Genomic DNA, 17,236 nt, shown 5'->3' with positions numbered 1-17,236 from the left:
GTATAACGCCAATTTACAACAAGGTCATCTGAAGACACTTTACACAGATAGCTCTAAAAATGTGCAAAGTTAAATATAATCCAATTTATCCAAATGACATTCCCATTTATAATCCTGTTCCTTCTAATCTATAATCCAAATCATTCCAACTGAGTTCACCATTCAAATTCCCTGTAATGCCAATTACAGGCCTGCAGTTTGCGAGTCCAGTGCTCTATTGGAATGATATGAAACAAAAATTCATTAAGATAAGAGGTTGCTTGAACCTTGAGGGGTTTTTGGTGTGAAGAGAACACGTTTAAATTACATCTTGAAATCAACAGGAAACCAATGAAGGGAAGCTAAGATTTGGGAAATATGATTTTGCCTGCTAATCCTCATCAGAACTGTGGCTGCAGTATTTTGGATCAGCTGAAGGCTGTTCAGAGTCATTTTAGGACATGCTAGGTCCAAATCTACAGTTGAAAAAAGACTGCACAGGTATGGCTTGGGACGTCCAAAAGAACACCTCTTCTCTCGAAAAAGAACAAAACACACAGGTTTGCAAAAGTTGCACACGAACAAACCCCTAATCTTCTGAAACAATGTCCTGTGGACAAATGAGAACAAAAGTGGGAAGTGTTTGGCCATAATCCACAGTGTCACATTTGGTGAAAACCAAACACATTATATCAGCACAAACACCTCATACCAACTGTCAGGCCTGTCGAGGCTGACAGAGGTAGGCGGTGATGATGATTTGGTCCCGCTCTGCAGCCACAGGCCCTGGAACAGAAGCGTGACGCAAATTGTCCACAACAATGTGAAAGACTGATGATGTTCCACAGAAAGTCATTATTTCAAGTTATCCCAACTAAAGGAGGTTCTACAAGATACTGAAGGATGGGTTCACTCCCTTACCAGAGATAAAAACAACCCATGTTTTATTTTTTGGAGGTGGAAAACCGAAAGTGTGCATACTTGTTTAGATTTTTTGAGGATGGTCGAGTGATGACCCACACCCAGGCCCAAATCCACAGTTACATGCAGACAGGCTCTGCATGTCATTCTGATAAACCGCTTGAGGGGGCTTCTGCTAAGGAGCTTGAGAGAAGGATTGCTGTCATCTTTTGGCTCTTTTTTAGAAAGCTTTTCCTAATAGGACATTTTAAGGGACTTGTCAGCCTTAAGTTGACTGAAATCTTCCTGGCCCGGGTACCGGCTTCCTCTGGCAGTTTCTAAAACTGCCAAACTGATCACTTTAAATTTCACTTTTTTTTCTATTTTTTTTTGTCATGTGTGGGAAGAAAAAGGAGTTCAGAGGAAAAGTGGTGAGGGAGATTAGGAACAAAACAAGTATGCAAATGCTGCGAAAGAGTGAGGAGAGGGACAGAAAGAGCAAACGCTTAGACAAGAAGGCCTGATGAGCAATGAGCACCTCGCTCGTCTACAATTAATCTCGTCTTTCTACCTTTGCTTTGCCGCTTCCTTTTGAACCGAGGTAATAATGACACCCTCATCCATTATCCTTTTATCCTTGTTATTCAGAGGGAATTGCTTAATAACATGCTACAGATACGTCATCCTTCATATAATTCTTTCTGTCATTGGCAGTATATCATCTGGGAAACACACAGCCCCCTTTTATGCCGGACGCTGTTTGAGGATTATTGTGGGTGACACCTTCACGATGCAGCCAGAATCTAGAGCATCATTTCTTTCAGGCATAAAGTGGAGCTATCCTGACTTATCTGTCATTGCCAAAAGGAAAACAAGCCATTCTGGGCCAAAGGAAAGGTGGAACAGGTTCTTATCGGCTTCTCTGAACGAGAGGGCTTGTAAATTTATGCTAATGAGAGCCTTTTGTCATCCGGACTCACCCCTCGGGGCTGTACGGGGCTTGCTCTGGATGATAATCTGGCTGTTGAGTGCACTAGATAATTTGTACTTTATCCTCATGTAATTATATAGTTTAAATCTTTTTACAAATGCTAATCCTACCACATGAAAAAGTGTCTTAACGGTGTCTGCGGTTCTTAGCGGCAGCAGCGCGCATCTGACTCCTCTAAGATCACGTAGGAGGAGTGCAGGGCTGATATAATTACTCTGACTTTCTGTAGCCTGTGTTATGAATCCTTTTATCATCTTGATCCACCTTAGCAGGCGGGCAAGAAGCCAAGCTGAAAGCCTGGGGCTATGGAAGACAATGCATGGAAAGGTGAAAAACAGTGTTGCATGACTGAAAGAGCCCTACCCATTTTAGCCAAAGCAAAAAGAAGATGGAAAACGGATGGGGGGCAGCGGGCTGAAGGGTGCACAGGAGGTGGGGTAGCTTTGCAGTGTTTTTTTTCTTCATTTTTTTAGGACTCTGTTGTCCAGTGGGACTCCAGGCCATCTTGTGTGCCTGCCAAAGCCAACAGCCTCTCACAAGCTGCTTGGTGTGCGATTATTTGACTAATTACACTGGATTAGACCATATTAATGCAAGCTGTTTTCTCCAGGGTCACTGACCCAGCCAGTGTGTCTCTTACTGATTTACTCACGTTTGTTGGAAACAAAAGACACGCAAACAAAGAGTACAATGTGTTGGTTACTTGCACAATAAAATGTGAATATGACAAAACATTAAATAACCAACATGTTAACTAATATGTTTTATCCAATCCAGAAAGGAACAAAATAAGACCTTTCTGAATCTCACTAGTACCACGGCTAACACTTTTGTCTTTAACTCCAGGCAAATGGGAAAAAGGGGCCTAAAAAGTGTCTTTATATCTTGTAGAAATGCATCAAACAAACACGAATGAAGACGGTTGGATCTTTAAAGGGGGCTGCTCACCAGCACCTGCAGCTGGTTGTGCAAAGAAGAATGTTGCACAAGCTGCTCAGTCTCAGAGTATCTTCTTCACGCAGAGATTTATTTCACTTTGCTGCAGAAACAACCGTTGCAAAAGGTGCTTAACTTTTTACGTAAACTACCCGGAGATACGACTCGGCCACCGTTCTTTTTAATGTGCTTTCAAAATAAGGATATAATGTTAAGAGAAATGTCTGATGTTTGTATTTACAAACAGACACACAGGGCAGTGGATGGAAACCTACCCTGCTTTGCATTTGTAAAAATCTGAAATGAAATAGGGGAAATGAGCCATGGTATATGTGTGTTTTAATACAATTACGCTGCCTATTGTTCCAAATCAATTTGAATTCCACACAATAGAGAGGCAGTTTCAATGTTTGTATGTGTTCCTCTGCCTTGAACACGGTGTAATAATAGTCTTAAACCAGGCGTTATAAAGACAGAATACCAAAGAGGCTTACTGCCTTAGTTTCATGAAACATTTAGGCAAAAGTTCCAAAGGCTAAGGATGATGAAAGAAGGTAAGCCTTAAAATGGGCTTCTGGGATCCAGAGCCCTTATTGTACAGAAGTCACATCAAATTAATACTGAGGGCCATTTGCAGCCTTTCTTCTTCTGAGCTTTTCAGAACGGATTAAGCTATGAAAACTCAGAAAATACTAAAGCACCTATTAGGCATTATACTCACCCTTTCTTCATATTCTCTTTGAACATCATTGAATCTGCTTTATTCCTACCACGATTCAAAAGTTGTCTCAATACTTGAAAGGATGGTAATTATGAAATGTGTTCGGCGAAATGTATATTTCCACTTGCTTACAAGAGACCCATCCTTAGAATGAAAGAAAATCACATACATCACACTGTTTCAAACCCAATCTTTTTTTTTTTTTTCTTTTAAAGTACAAATTGCAGAAACACATGTAGCTTAGCGTGGCTGTTGCTGACACACTGGTGAAGGTCTACTATTGCCAGGGTTCCCTTTCCTCTCTCAATGCCTCTTCAAAGAAACACAGGGGGTGCATGAATTGTAATTAAGGCTCCTAACAGGATTCAAAAGTGCTAAAAAGATGGCACTTGAGAACCAGGTCGTGTGGAGTTAAACGGCTGTCAGACACTCAAAGAACAGCAGCATGTGAACATACCAACAAAGGCTTCACAAGTCCACTTTTAGGGCCATCCTACCTCCTTTCCTCCTTATAATGTGAGATTAAAAATCAACCAAGACCTCTTTTAAATGTGCATATAGCCTTTGTGCATCTCCACTCAAAGTGGGGTTGCGGTTTTCCAGGTGTAATGTGCTGAATCTAAAAATTAGGACTAAAACTAGTAACAGATATAGGAATGGGCGATATTTTACCGTTCACGATAAACCGTCAAAAAAATTTCCCACGGTAAGAATTTGTCATCTCGCGGTAAAAACGATAAATTCCTGTTGTTGATGTTTTTGTGTAAAGCTGATTTATAGTTCTGTGTTAAATCCACGCACAACGTACGTGAAGGAAGGAAGGAAGGAAGGAAGGAAGGAAGGAAGGAAGGAAGGAAGGAAGGAAGGAAGGAAGGAAGGAAGGAAGGAAGGAAGGAAGGAAGGAAGGAAGGAAGGAGAGAGCAGGAGGAAAAAAGAAAGGAAGGGAAAAAGGAAGGAAGGAAGGAAGGAAGGAAGAAAGAAAGAAAGAAAGAAAGAAAGAAAGAAAGAAAGAAAGAAAGAAAGAAAGAAAGAAAGAAAGAAAGAAAGAAAGAAAGAAAGAAAGAAAGAAAGAAAGAAAGAAAGAAAGAAAGAAAGAAAGAAAGAAAGATTTATAGTTAAAAAGGTGGAGTTGAATTGATATTTTTTTTTTATCGTCATTTTTATCGTTATCGGGATAAATGCCAGAAATTATCGTGATACATTTTTTAGTCCATACTGCCCATCCCTAAACAGATAGTGAAGGAGTTGCCACCTTTTGACTTCATGTGTTATTTAATCATCGAAAAGATTAGTGAGTGATGGATGTATAAACGAGACAACACTGGTGCAGCATGCGTGAGGCGTAAGCAGACACGTGTGGGAGATCAGGTAATTGGTACCACCTGAGAAACCAGTGCAGCCACGGTGTCAGATTATCCGGCGACCCGGCCTCCAGAATTACGGAAAAGATTATCTGCGCTCCCCAAACAGTTTCAATGGCTCACCAGGGCACAGGACCCCTCAGCACACATTAAAGAGGCCCGCCTTCAGTCAGGACCTTCAGGAGATTCGACCCCATCCTACGCCCCGGCCCTACCCTCAAAAGGCACCAACCTGCAGCGTGAAGTCCCTATATATGACCCTTATTAAAGTCCTAATTGGATTGAGAGCCTCTTAGAAAAAAATAAATTCAACATCATTCATTCAGCTGAGATTTTCACCAACATTCTTTCCAGTAGTTTGCCTCGTCAACAATAACATTGAAACTTTTTTTTAAGATGGGAGCGTGGGCGAACCCTTTTTCACCTTTTCATCTCAGGGAAAAGTGCTACTTGATTTCCACAGGGTGGGTGTGACAGGTTGAAACAAAGCCCAGGGCTGGCGACTGGGAAGCCTTTTCAGTGTTGTAATGGTCTTAAAATGGCTACAAGTGGGGTCCTATTCAGCGGTGACCGGGCTGCTCAGTTCCCTTCTTCTTATCCGAGGCCCAGCGCTCTCTAGGCGGGAACTCTGGGGTCAGGCGGATGAGTGAATGAGGGGCTGAGCTAGCTCACAACCCAGGGCTCAGAGCGTCAGCGCTGGCAGTAGTTCCCTAACACATTTTACACTAATTATTGAGAATAAATCGTTCCATAACAACAACATCCATCAAGTTAATTATGAAAAACAGCATAATGACAATAATTACAATAATATCTCATTATGAGAGAGAATAAGAGACAGGGGAGAATTAATAGCAGACAGGTGTACAACACACCATAATTATGGAACCTGAAATTAGTTCAATGCCTCAAGGCAAACAGAAGAGAAGGGGAAGGTTGTACGAGAGGGAGAGTGTGTGTGTGTGTGTGTGTGTGTGTGTGTGTGTGTGTGTGTGTGTGTGTGTGTGTGTGTGTGTGTGTGTGTGTGTGGTGGGGGGCTGGTTTCAGAGCTAAGAGTAGGGCTGATAGAGAGAAGTTCTCTGACAAAAAAAAAGGGGAATTGCAAATAAGCAAACAAAAATGTCTTAAATGTGTAAATTAGAGAGAAAAATAAGAGGGAAAAGCAGCTTTTCCCTCCAGACTGGTGCCTTAGATGAGAAGAGTGCAGCGAAACGTGATCAAGGAGAGCCGTGGAGCGGTGCGGCAGGCGTCAAGATGAGCACTCAGCCAGCGAGTGGCAGCCTCTTCTTTTCCAGTCAATCATTCATTACAGAGCCAAGTGCTGTGGAGGAGTGCCTCCTCTTTTTGACCTATCATATTACCGCCTCTGTAAACTCCTAATCCTCCCTTCGTTAGATGGTGTCAACAGCCGACATGCTCTCACCCTGCCGCCAAACTCCCCGCTCAGACACCTCCAAAGCCCTGCCAACGCTGCAGAATTGACACTAATAAAATCATTTGAAATTTAACGAGGTAGAACAGAACAACTTCATCCGTTTATTTGAACTTTCATGCACCTTTTTGACATGTTTTCTTTAATCATTAGAAAGGTGTTGAGAAAATGCACTCACTAATAACTTAACTTTTTCCTTTTCTGTTTCACCAGCAAGTTCCAGCCCCGGTTCACTGGAAGTCACGACTCTCACCCTTCAGGCCCCGTTTACACGGAGCAAAAACGGAGGCGTTTTCATGCGTTTTGGCCGTTCGTTTACACGAAAACGCAGCTCAAAGTCACCAAAAACGATAATTTCTGAAAACTCCGGCCAAAGTGGAGATTTTCAAAAACTCAGTTTTCACGTTTGCGTCTAAACAGAGAAAACGGAGGAAAACGGAGGAAAACAGAGGAAAACGGAGATTTAGGCTTCAGAACGTCACATTATGCACCAGAAACTCACCAGCGTCATGTGTGCGACCTGTGTTTACAATTTGTTTGGCCACCGTCAATATTTTCTTGTATTTTACCTGTTTTATATTCTATATAAAAGACTCTCGTTCCGTCTTGGAAGTAAAGCCTGAATTATGGTCGCGCGTTAAATCGACGCAGAGCCTACGGCGTAGGGTACGCGGCGATGCGCGCCGTACGGTGCGCGTCGCCGCGTACCCTACGCCGTAGGCTCTGCGTTGGTGTAACGCGGAACCATAAATCAGCCTTAACTGGAAGTTACACGTGTCATTTGTTGATGTTTTTTCCAGGATTCTGATTGGCTGGCATGACGTTACCAGCGTTTTCATGCGGGTCTGTGTAAACGAGGATATTTTTGAAAACGTAGAGGGGAAAATATCCGTTTTTGTAAATACCCGGCTACATGTAAACGTGGTCTCAGTCTTTCACTGGTCGTTCTGGGAGGCCTGTTTATTTAATGCCACTGGGGCAGCTCCTGAGCAGGTGAGAGGTAGGAACCAAGTGCATCAGCACTTGTCCATCCATCATGACTCTTTCATAGGCATCCCATCTCCTGAGCTTCTCTAATAGAGCCTGGTGAGATGACAACTGCAATGAGTCCAACAGATGAAAGCTCAGCAGGACAAGGCAACAATCGGACACAAACACACACACACACACACACACACACACACACACACACCAGGGCAACAATCTGGGCCTCACTGTGTGAATGCTGTGGCAAACAAAAGAAATGGATCCTGCGTGGAGGGACAGGATGAAGCGTGTGTGGGATTTGGAGGAACTTCAAAAAGCAGTTTTTAGGTTTTGGTTCAAAATGTCTTGTTGATCACAGACGACAGAAAAACATTGAAGTTCATCACAGGCATGTGTGCAGAACAGATCACAAACCCCACTGTCCTTCAATCATGTGAATTAGGGACACAGATCTCTCTCCGTGAGCTGGGATCCCTATTTAAGCTGGCAGACAGCAGATAGTAAATCAACAAAGAGTTTAGCTGAATGTGACACCACAACAACAAATCTACTGCACACGTCTGAAGGCCTGTAAGTCAATATCATTAATTTCTTAATGACAATCCAACACGGAAACCTTTGTAGTCAGAGCGGATCTTAAAATATCTTACCTTAATGGGAATAGATATGCAAATGTGCGTGATAAAGTTTGTCACACCTATCACACATCACAGTTCCAGGGACACTAATTACCATATAAAATAAGCAATTGGCATTCTGCCCCATGTGTCCCACTTTTTTGGGGGGTGAGGAAGATGGAAATGAGCTGGGGTAGATTTGATTGTGACTTACTCTCCGTCTGTGCTCCACAATATGTGGCTTCGCTAGCAGCAGGCTAATATTCGGCACGGCTCACAACCACCAGAACTAATGAAAGTCGACAAAATGTCTCTGCTGCCATCTTTGTCTAGCATCCGCTCAGGGTGAGCCTCCCTCTTTCCCTCCTCTCCTTTTCACCACCCCTCTTTCCCTTTGCTCTTGAAGGGAGGGTGACAGCAGCATAAAATGGTGGCGAGCAAATGTGCCTTCCATGTGGCAGCAGAGGTGGGGGTGACAGGCCAGACTGAGGCCAGCGCTATCAGCAGAGCATGGCTGTTGCTTTGGACGGGCTGGACGGTCGCCCACAGGATGATCAGGGCCCAACTGATGAGACACTAGCACTTACAAACAAAGGCAGCTCAATATTAAATCAAGAAAGAGCACTCCCAAACCCTGCAGGAAACCTAGCTAGCTGTTGGGTAAACTTTGCTGCTTTGCTGTGTTCACCATCTTATTTATTGTTAAAAGGTTTTCTGTTGGGCAGCACAGGATTTGAAAATATTTTTTTCAAATAATTATGAAGTAAGCAATACATAATCCTCTATAGAGGGTAAATTGTGAAATTTTGTATTTGTTTATAAAGTTAATTTAATTGGGCGTAAATATATAAGATACAAAATGTTCAAATGTTCCATAAAGTATATTTGGAGCCATAAAGCTCCATCTCAATGGGGTTTAACCAGAGAGATGCGCATATTTATAAATTAACCTTCTAAATCTGAGCAGGCTTCCTTCCTCCAGCAATTAATGTTTGAGTCATTGAGGGGGTAGTTAGTTAACCCTGAACTCAGACGATGATGAAGCAAGAGCATAAATCACAGAGTGAAACAAGGCGGACTCCTCCGATTCATTAATGAAAATGATCTGTCAATATGCTGGAGTCAATTCACACATGTCAGCTGGGCTCAGCTCACAATGGGCCGGCCAACTTATGAACTCCCTGCGCCACTCCAGCGAGTCCATAAAACAACTGGCAACGCCGCTGGGGAGCACCCTGAGCCACCACCCTCTTGCACAGACCACCAGATGACACAGATGGGGCGAAACCAAACAAAGACGAGACTCCCTTTGTACAAAGAGGGACCCCTTTCAAAAGCCATTCATGCAACAAATTGGGGAAAGCTGGCCATGCAGCTCTCCGGGTTTGCTCTTTTATTAGCATGAGCCTTGTGTCACAGTAAGTGAAATCAGATTTATGACTGTGCTACAAAAGTGGTTAAACTCAAGCACACTTTAAGAAAAAAAAAAAATAATGTTAACCAACAACAGTTTAGCTGTGTTAACCAGGAACAGGGTATTTTACGTGAGCCTCAAAGTAACCGGACATTCCACTTTTTTATAGCTCTCCGCTTTAGTACGCAATAATGACCAAACGACCAGCTAAAGAAAAACTAAACAAGGAAAATGCTGATCTTTGCTTCCATAAATGTTATTGTGGAGCTAAACATGGAGATTACTTTACCAATATTTGCTATAGTTACATTATCTTAACAAGCTTGTCAGCAAAATTAACATAAGTTGACTATATCATTTAAAGATCCCATGAATCTCCACAGTTGTAAAGGATCATGTCTATTAATATCCATCATTGTGGAAGCAGGTTTAAACAGCATCAAGTTTGTGTATCTTCAGCCCATCGTTTAAGGAGCTTTATTTCCTTGTAGGTCATTAAATATGTGCACACACGCTTTCTCTTGTTAGACCCTCTGCTGTTTTTTTTTCTTTTCTTCTTCCATCTCAGCTGCACTCTTGTGCTGCTGCAGCAATCTGCATAGAGAGACATTTGTCATCATTAGCCCTGCCCTGACAGTTGGCACCCTGCACCTTAGATCTCTAAGACTTGTAATTATGAACCCTTCATCCCTTATTTAGGCCGCATCACCTAATTTCGTCACAGACTTTCCCAAAAGCATTTGATTAGCAAGCAGGCACAAACCAACAATATACCCTTAATTCTTCCATCTATTTGTTTGCTGCTTCAGAGTGTGCCGACTTCTAGGTCACGTGACATGTAGGAGAAAATTGTGTTCAGTCTGTCTGAGATTTGAAATAATTTATCAGAAACAAGGGTTGGAGCGAGGACTGCATATGAGCGTCATGGGGTCAGTGGGCAGATGATTATAGCGCCCACTTTTAAATTGTAGGCATCTTGAAAAAATTAAGATTAATCACATGGCAGTTGCTGATTGGTTTCTTCTCAGAAAACCTAAGTTAAAAATAAAACCTAAAAAGAAAGTTATTTCAAGTAAATACACGCATTTTGAAAAGAGAAAATAACTGCATTATCACAAACTGATAACTTTTTAAAAACAATAAAAGCTTACACAGTTGTTTTGGAAAAGATCATCTTAATTACAAAAATATTGAAAAATAATTTTGAATTCAAAAACAAAAAGACGTAATTCTGCTAAACTATGTTACAAATGGAAAGCACTGCAGCACCCTCTTTACAGATCTTCATGCAACATAAACCTGTATTCTCCTTTTTGCAAAACATCCAGACATTTTCTGGATTGTTACTTTGGGAAACAAAACTACAATTTTATTTATGCTAAATTCATGCAAATAAATGCATGTAATTTATCACCAAGGCTGACAAGCGTACCATATTGCGGAGGGGAAGGATGAAAGGCCTAATGAAGCTGAGACAATCAATTAGTGTCATAATTTACACTTTTCTTTATCGGTTTCCTCGAAAAATAAGCCACATTCTGTGATAGACATGCTTCACAGAAAAGAGAGGCAGTTGACATGAACACTAGAGGGTCCCTCAAAGCCTCAAGCCATGTGGCCCAGCTTCCTGGGTTATCCATATGAGTTTGCTAACATACAGGCGGAGAATGAAGTAAATGAATGGATATAATCCGAAGGGGGTCCGCAGTGCAGCTCGAGGCCCAGAAATTAACTGGCATCCAACCGAGATGCCATATTGCTTTGAATAATAATGTTCCATTATTAAAAATCCCAATGACAATTTCATTTTATGGCAAACAAATTAAAAAAATGTGTCAAAGTGAGCAGTTATCCCATGAGTATATTATTTCTCACAGTTTGAGAGCCAGTGATGTCACATTTCTGAAGTGTCACTGCTTTTCATCTGATCCATACAGACAGATGTCATCCTATTAAGTCCACTTGGACTAATCTGCACATTAATTTGGGAGCTGGCTGATTTTCCCTTTGTACATGGATAGTATCTTTTATCAAGTAAATAACCAAAGAAATTTAATGAAAAACTAAAGGGTTGACCTTATTTAGTCTTGTGTAATAGGATTACTAAAATAATAAATATCTTCCAGAAATCCACTGCCACAACTTAGCCGACGAAGCTTCTTGCACAATATCCGTGAAACCTTACTGTCAGAGCGACAGATAGCCATATTGGTCAAACAAACACATTACTATTTATCATTACAGAACATGTTATTTTTGCATATTCTTAATGACTTTGGCTGCAGATGGTGGAATATATTTTCAGTGTATGAGAGGTCATCGTCAGAGGGCATCATTGAACTTCTGCACGTCCAAGCTAGGGGGATGATAAGTCTTATTCGGAGAAAGAAAAAAGAAAAAAATGGATGAGAAAATATGAATAAGTGTGGAGGAATGCTCTGGAAACAAAGAGGCCTTCAAAACAGGGTCACATGCTTGTGCAAAATTAGGGGAAGTAGAAGTCATTGTGCTGATTTACACGATCATGCATGCATTTTGTTGGGTCAGAAATAGGCATGTCTAGGAATCAGAAGTTCTAATAATCACACTGAGGGCCCTTCTATAGGTTAGTGCCTTAAGCAACCTTAAGTTTTTGATGCCTTAAGGAACAAAAACTGCAAAGTTTCAATGGTACAGATATGAGTCAGAGGAATAGACTGTCTTATAGCTAAACCTGACAACTGCTGGAGTCATGGGACTCTGGTGCAGGTTGAGTTACTGTGGGATCCGGGCAGCCACATGCTTCAGATTAAGAGGTGATAATCTCAATGAAAATCTCCCCCCTTCTATCATGCATACGAATGGCCAAAAGTTGGAGTACCAACTCATGAGGTGCAACTGGACTCTGAGATATCTGATTTGGAGCTGGAAAGTCAAGCCAGTCTGGTTTCAATAAAAGCCAAGTACCTGCTGAGCTACAGACAGTGGGAGAGAGTGAGAGAAAGAACTATAAAAGCCTGAGAGGAGAAGAGGCTTTTAGCTACCTCTTACCACATGAAAACCTTCCATAACGTCCTCCATTAACTCAATGTATGTCCCCCATATATGTCAATAAGAATAAATGTGGCTAGTTGTGAATTTCACCTTAAACTAAACATGATAAAGCAGAAAAAACAGGGTGCATCATTTATAAATTAAATGTTTATTTACATTTCTACCTTTATCCAAAATTAGATTTTATACTTCAAATGTGTCGTTTCTGCCTAGTAAAAGTGAGAAATTAGCCCCAGGACTTGCTTAGAAGCAACTGGCAGTGGTTTCAGGCTGCAGTGATAATGAGGGTCACCTATCTATCAAGGTCCTTTCTGCACAAGCAGTCCCCTGCTCAGCTGCATGCAAGTCGTGGGAGCTGGAGCTGAGGGGCAGCGGCTTGCCCTCATAATGTCTGGTCTTATGCAGCTCTCACTGGAGCAGAGATGAGTGTAAATGCCTTTGTGGTCCTTATTTGATGTGTGCAGCATCATCTTTTTGAAGTCTTCTTCAAAGCCTGCACATACCTCGTGAGAGGGAGTGACAGTGCAGTGATAAGAGCCAGAGAGGGCTGAGGAGCAAGTGCAGATCCAAGAAATCTTTATTGTGATCATGAGACTTTCTATAAAATCTGCAACTATTTCAAACATAATTGCTACCAAATGTTTTGCCTTTTATTTGGGTTTAGTGATTTTTCTAAACTGCATTATTATTATTATTATTATTATTACTATTATTATTATCATTATTGTTATATTGATAATAGGAATAATTAACATGCATCTTGTTTTGTTGTTGTTGGTATCACCTTCTGGTTTGAGAAAATATGAATATTTATCTTTAACAACAGACTCCAAAATGTAAAAACATGGTATGTTTTTTATTAAAAAACCAGACATTAATATCAACTATGTTTAACATAGTTTAATACAAGCTTAATACAAACATTTTCATACTAAAATCATAATTTATACACTTCTATACTGTCCTTTTTTCACTTGGGCAGGCAAAATGAAGCAGTTCATAATAAAATCTAAAATGATAATTCACTTTCGTTTTTTATTTTTACGAAATTATGCGGGGGGTGGGGGGTTTGGATAACACCTGTGTCAATTAAAAATGCTATTGGCAAAGGGAGTTATGAAGCTCTTTCGTCCCAGATTTATTAAATAACTGAAAAATAGTTATGCCATGTGGAAATGTTTCCAACTGAATAAAATGCAAAGACAGCAAATTAACTCAGTCTGCTTATATACACATTTGAAACACATCTTTATGCTGAAGTTGAAAATGAAGGAATCTTTTTAAAAAGTAAACACGATACCGAGTTCGTTTATTATTATCGTAAGCCGCATCCTATTTGGCGATATAGCGCACTTTTTGATCTGTCGGGAATAAACACTCCTAGCTTGCCAGGAAAGTCAAATCATTTTAAACCACGCGTCTAATTAATAAACAAAATTGTAGTCTATGTATATTTTTATCAGGATGCCTTCAAGCATAAATCGTTTTACACATGCGTGATCAAAAACTGTTTTGGCAAATAATTGTAATGGAGTTTAGTTTTATCTGATATTCGACAAAAAGTAAAACGGGTAAGCCACAGCTGAAAGGAGATTTAAAGATAAAGCGAAATGTAAAAATGTAATCATCAGAACGAACGCTAAAGGATTCAAAACACACCTACTGTTTCAATACAGCAGATTAAAAAAAAAGCCCAAAAGGAAGAAGAATATCAACTCCGGAAAAATAAACATACAGTAAAATAAATCAGCCTTTTGTTCTGTCTTTTTTTTTCTTCCTTTCTTCACTCCAAACGGGTACTGTAAGTGTATTTCCTCTTCTCGACATACTACCAGTACCTGTACTTTTTACTTGTATATAACACCCGGGAATTAATTTGTTTTCAATAAACTGCGGTGACGCATCGGACAGGGATTGGACATCTCGGCTGCAACTCCTCCCTTATAATAAAGAGTGTGTGTCTCCCTGTTGTAAAACATAGCAACACCGGGCGTCTGCGTCAGGAGGGCACTCTTCCACTCTGCGCAATTACGCGGACTCTAACGGCGATTAGAGGGCGGAAAAAAAGGCGTTTTCCTCGGCTGCTGAACGAGCCTGCAAATGGACTTTTAAACACGCGGATCATTTCGAGTAGAGGACTTCCCTTCGAGCGTTTCGATGCAGCTTTCTGCACAACTGTGAATTGTTATGATTATTACGCATGTGCTCTTAAGCACATAGTTATTTATAACCAGACTTTTTTTTCTGTTTAGATCGTTCCCCTTATTCTCTAAAATTGGCTCCCGTACAAACAGCCGCGTTGGATCCCTCGGCTTATTGCGAGACTCCGGTGTATAATCCGGATCTCTGCCCTAATATGATAGCCGCGCAGGCGAAGTTGGTGTACCACCTCAACAAATACTACAACGAGAAATGCCAGTCTCGCAAGGCGGCCATCTCCAAGACCATCCGGGAGGTGTGCAAGGTGGTGTCGGATGTCCTGAAGGAGGTGGAGGTGCAGGAGCCCCGCTTCATCAGCTCCCTCAGCGAGATGGACAACCGTTTCGAGGGACTGGAGGTCATCTCCCCCACCGAGTTCGAGGTCGTCCTCTATCTGAATCAGATGGGAGTATTCAACTTTGTGGATGACGGCTCCCTCCCGGGCTGCGCCGTCCTCAAGCTGAGCGACGGCCGCAAGAGGAGCATGTCTCTCTGGGTGGAGTTCATCACCGCCTCCGGGTACCTCTCCGCGCGCAAGATCCGCTCCAGGTTCCAGACGCTGGTGGCGCAGGCGGTAGATAAATGCAGCTACAGAGACGTAGTCAAAATGGTCGCAGACACGAGCGAGGTGAAGTTGCGCATCAGAGACAGGTACGTGGTGCAGATCACGCCGGCGTTCAAGTGCACGGGCATCTGGCCGCGCAGCGCCGCGCACTGGCCTCTGCCGCACATCCCCTGGCCGGGACCTAACAGGGTGGCAGAAGTCAAGGCGGAGGGTTTCAACCTTTTATCCAAAGAGTGCTACTCCCTGAACGGCAAGCAGAGCTCGGCGGAGAGCGACGCCTGGGTGCTGCAGTTCGCCGAGGCCGAGAACCGGCTGCTGCTGGGCGGCTGCAGGAAGAAGTGCCTGTCGGTGCTGAAGGCGCTGCGGGACCGCCACCTGGAGCTGCCCGGCACGCCGCTCAACAACTACCACATGAAAACTTTGGTCTCCTACGAGTGCGAGAAGCATCCCCGGGAGTCGGACTGGGACGAGAACTGCCTCGGCGACCGCCTGAACGGGATACTTTTGCAGCTTATTTCGTGTTTGCAGTGCAGACGGTGTCCGCATTATTTCCTACCTAATTTAGACCTGTTTCAAGGAAAACCTCACTCTGCTCTAGAGAATGCAGCCAAACAGACTTGGCGACTGGCGAGAGAAATACTGACCAACCCCAAAAGCTTGGAGAAACTCTGAGGTAACAGAAAAAAACAACAACAAACAGAATAAAAAATAAACCTTGGTTCACGTCGTCTTAAGAATACATTACAGAGGCCTAACGAGCTAAACGGACAGAGAAAATACCGCCCGCTCAATTTGCAAAGTCTTGTGAAATGTGACTGTCCTCTGTTGTTGAATATGTTCTGGCCGAGCCTGTTTCAAGATCTTTTTTATATATCTATATATATAACTGTTTGATTTGCAATTATCCTCGTGCACCTTTTGGTGGTATGGACAGGCTATTTAGAAGCAAGTTTAAATTATTGGCAACAATTAAATCCCGGAGGCCACCCCAGCAGTGGTTTAGTTTCTCTCCGTGCCACACGGTTGACTAAATTCGACTTTTCTTTAAATGCTTTAAAATAAAGCCCCCTAACAGACGCTGGAAAAATAATAAGAAAAACATATCTGTACATTTTATACTGTAAATACATTCATAGATTGTGATTCAAGTGGTCTGAAATTGTGACTGTTGTTGTGTGACACGTACATAGGATCCACCTGTTTAAATTCTGAACTTTCTCTTTATCTGGTAGAAATCTTATTAATTTATACTTGCATCAGTGGTAGTCTGCTCACCTGTTTCCGTGGACATTTTTGTTCAATTCTTTTTATTTTACATTTTGATGGGAGGCGTACATTTGTTCCATAAAAAAACATTCCATCGGTTTACTTGAATTATTTAAATTACTCGAAATATTTGAATTGTTGCTTTTTCTCTGCCATGTTTAGGCTTAAAAAAAGAAAAGAAAATGGTAACCTATACATAGTATATATAAATATATATTACATTTTAATTGGAAAAAAAATGCACTTGAGATACACTGGATTAAAACATCTGTGATCTGATTTTTTTATTTCTGTCTTTGATCTAATTTAAAGAGTTAATAAAACCAGCTGTTTTATACTTGTGTCTCACAATGGCTTTATTAAGTCCAATGCACTGTAATAAAATAGTCCTATTGCAACACGATGACGATAATAATGGACACATTGATTCAGAGTTGAAGCCAATTCTGAATCTGAAACAAAAATAAATAAAACAGAAATTAAAATTATTTTATTAACATTTTAAACAACTCTGCAAATACACTGAAAATATTATTATATATGTATTATTTAATCACGATGTTTTGGACAACTAAACGTTATTTGACATTATGGACTAATTATTACTGTGATAATTTAACAAGTACTGAAATTTGAAACAAAGAAAATAGATGAACCCAAGCCAATATTATGTCTTTGGGTGTGTGTGTGTGTGTGTGTGTGTGTGTGTATTATATATATATGTGTATATATATATATATATATATATATATATATATATATATATATATATATATATATATATATATATATATACATACAATTTATTTTTTTGTGTATTAATACTTGTTTAGAA

At 41.2% G+C, this 17,236-nt stretch overlaps 2 protein-coding genes across 2 annotated transcripts in view; one reads left to right on the top strand and one right to left on the bottom strand.

The window, feature by feature from the left end:
- Positions 1-17,236, bottom strand: part of nbeab (neurobeachin b) — a 236,494-nt gene that overhangs the window by 58,344 nt on the left and 160,914 nt on the right.
- mab21l1 (mab-21-like 1) lies at positions 14,356-17,043 on the top strand. The gene has a single exon (XM_061719701.1). The coding sequence runs from the start codon at positions 14,728-14,730 to the stop codon at positions 15,805-15,807; it is 1,080 nt and encodes a 359-aa protein (XP_061575685.1). The 5' UTR covers positions 14,356-14,727; the 3' UTR covers positions 15,808-17,043.

Source organism: Cololabis saira, chromosome 4 (assembly GCF_033807715.1).
Source record: "Cololabis saira isolate AMF1-May2022 chromosome 4, fColSai1.1, whole genome shotgun sequence".
Classification (NCBI taxonomy): domain Eukaryota; kingdom Metazoa; phylum Chordata; class Actinopteri; order Beloniformes; family Belonidae; genus Cololabis; species Cololabis saira.
Note: the sequence above shows the minus strand (reverse complement) of the source record. Positions and strands in the feature narration are given on the sequence as shown.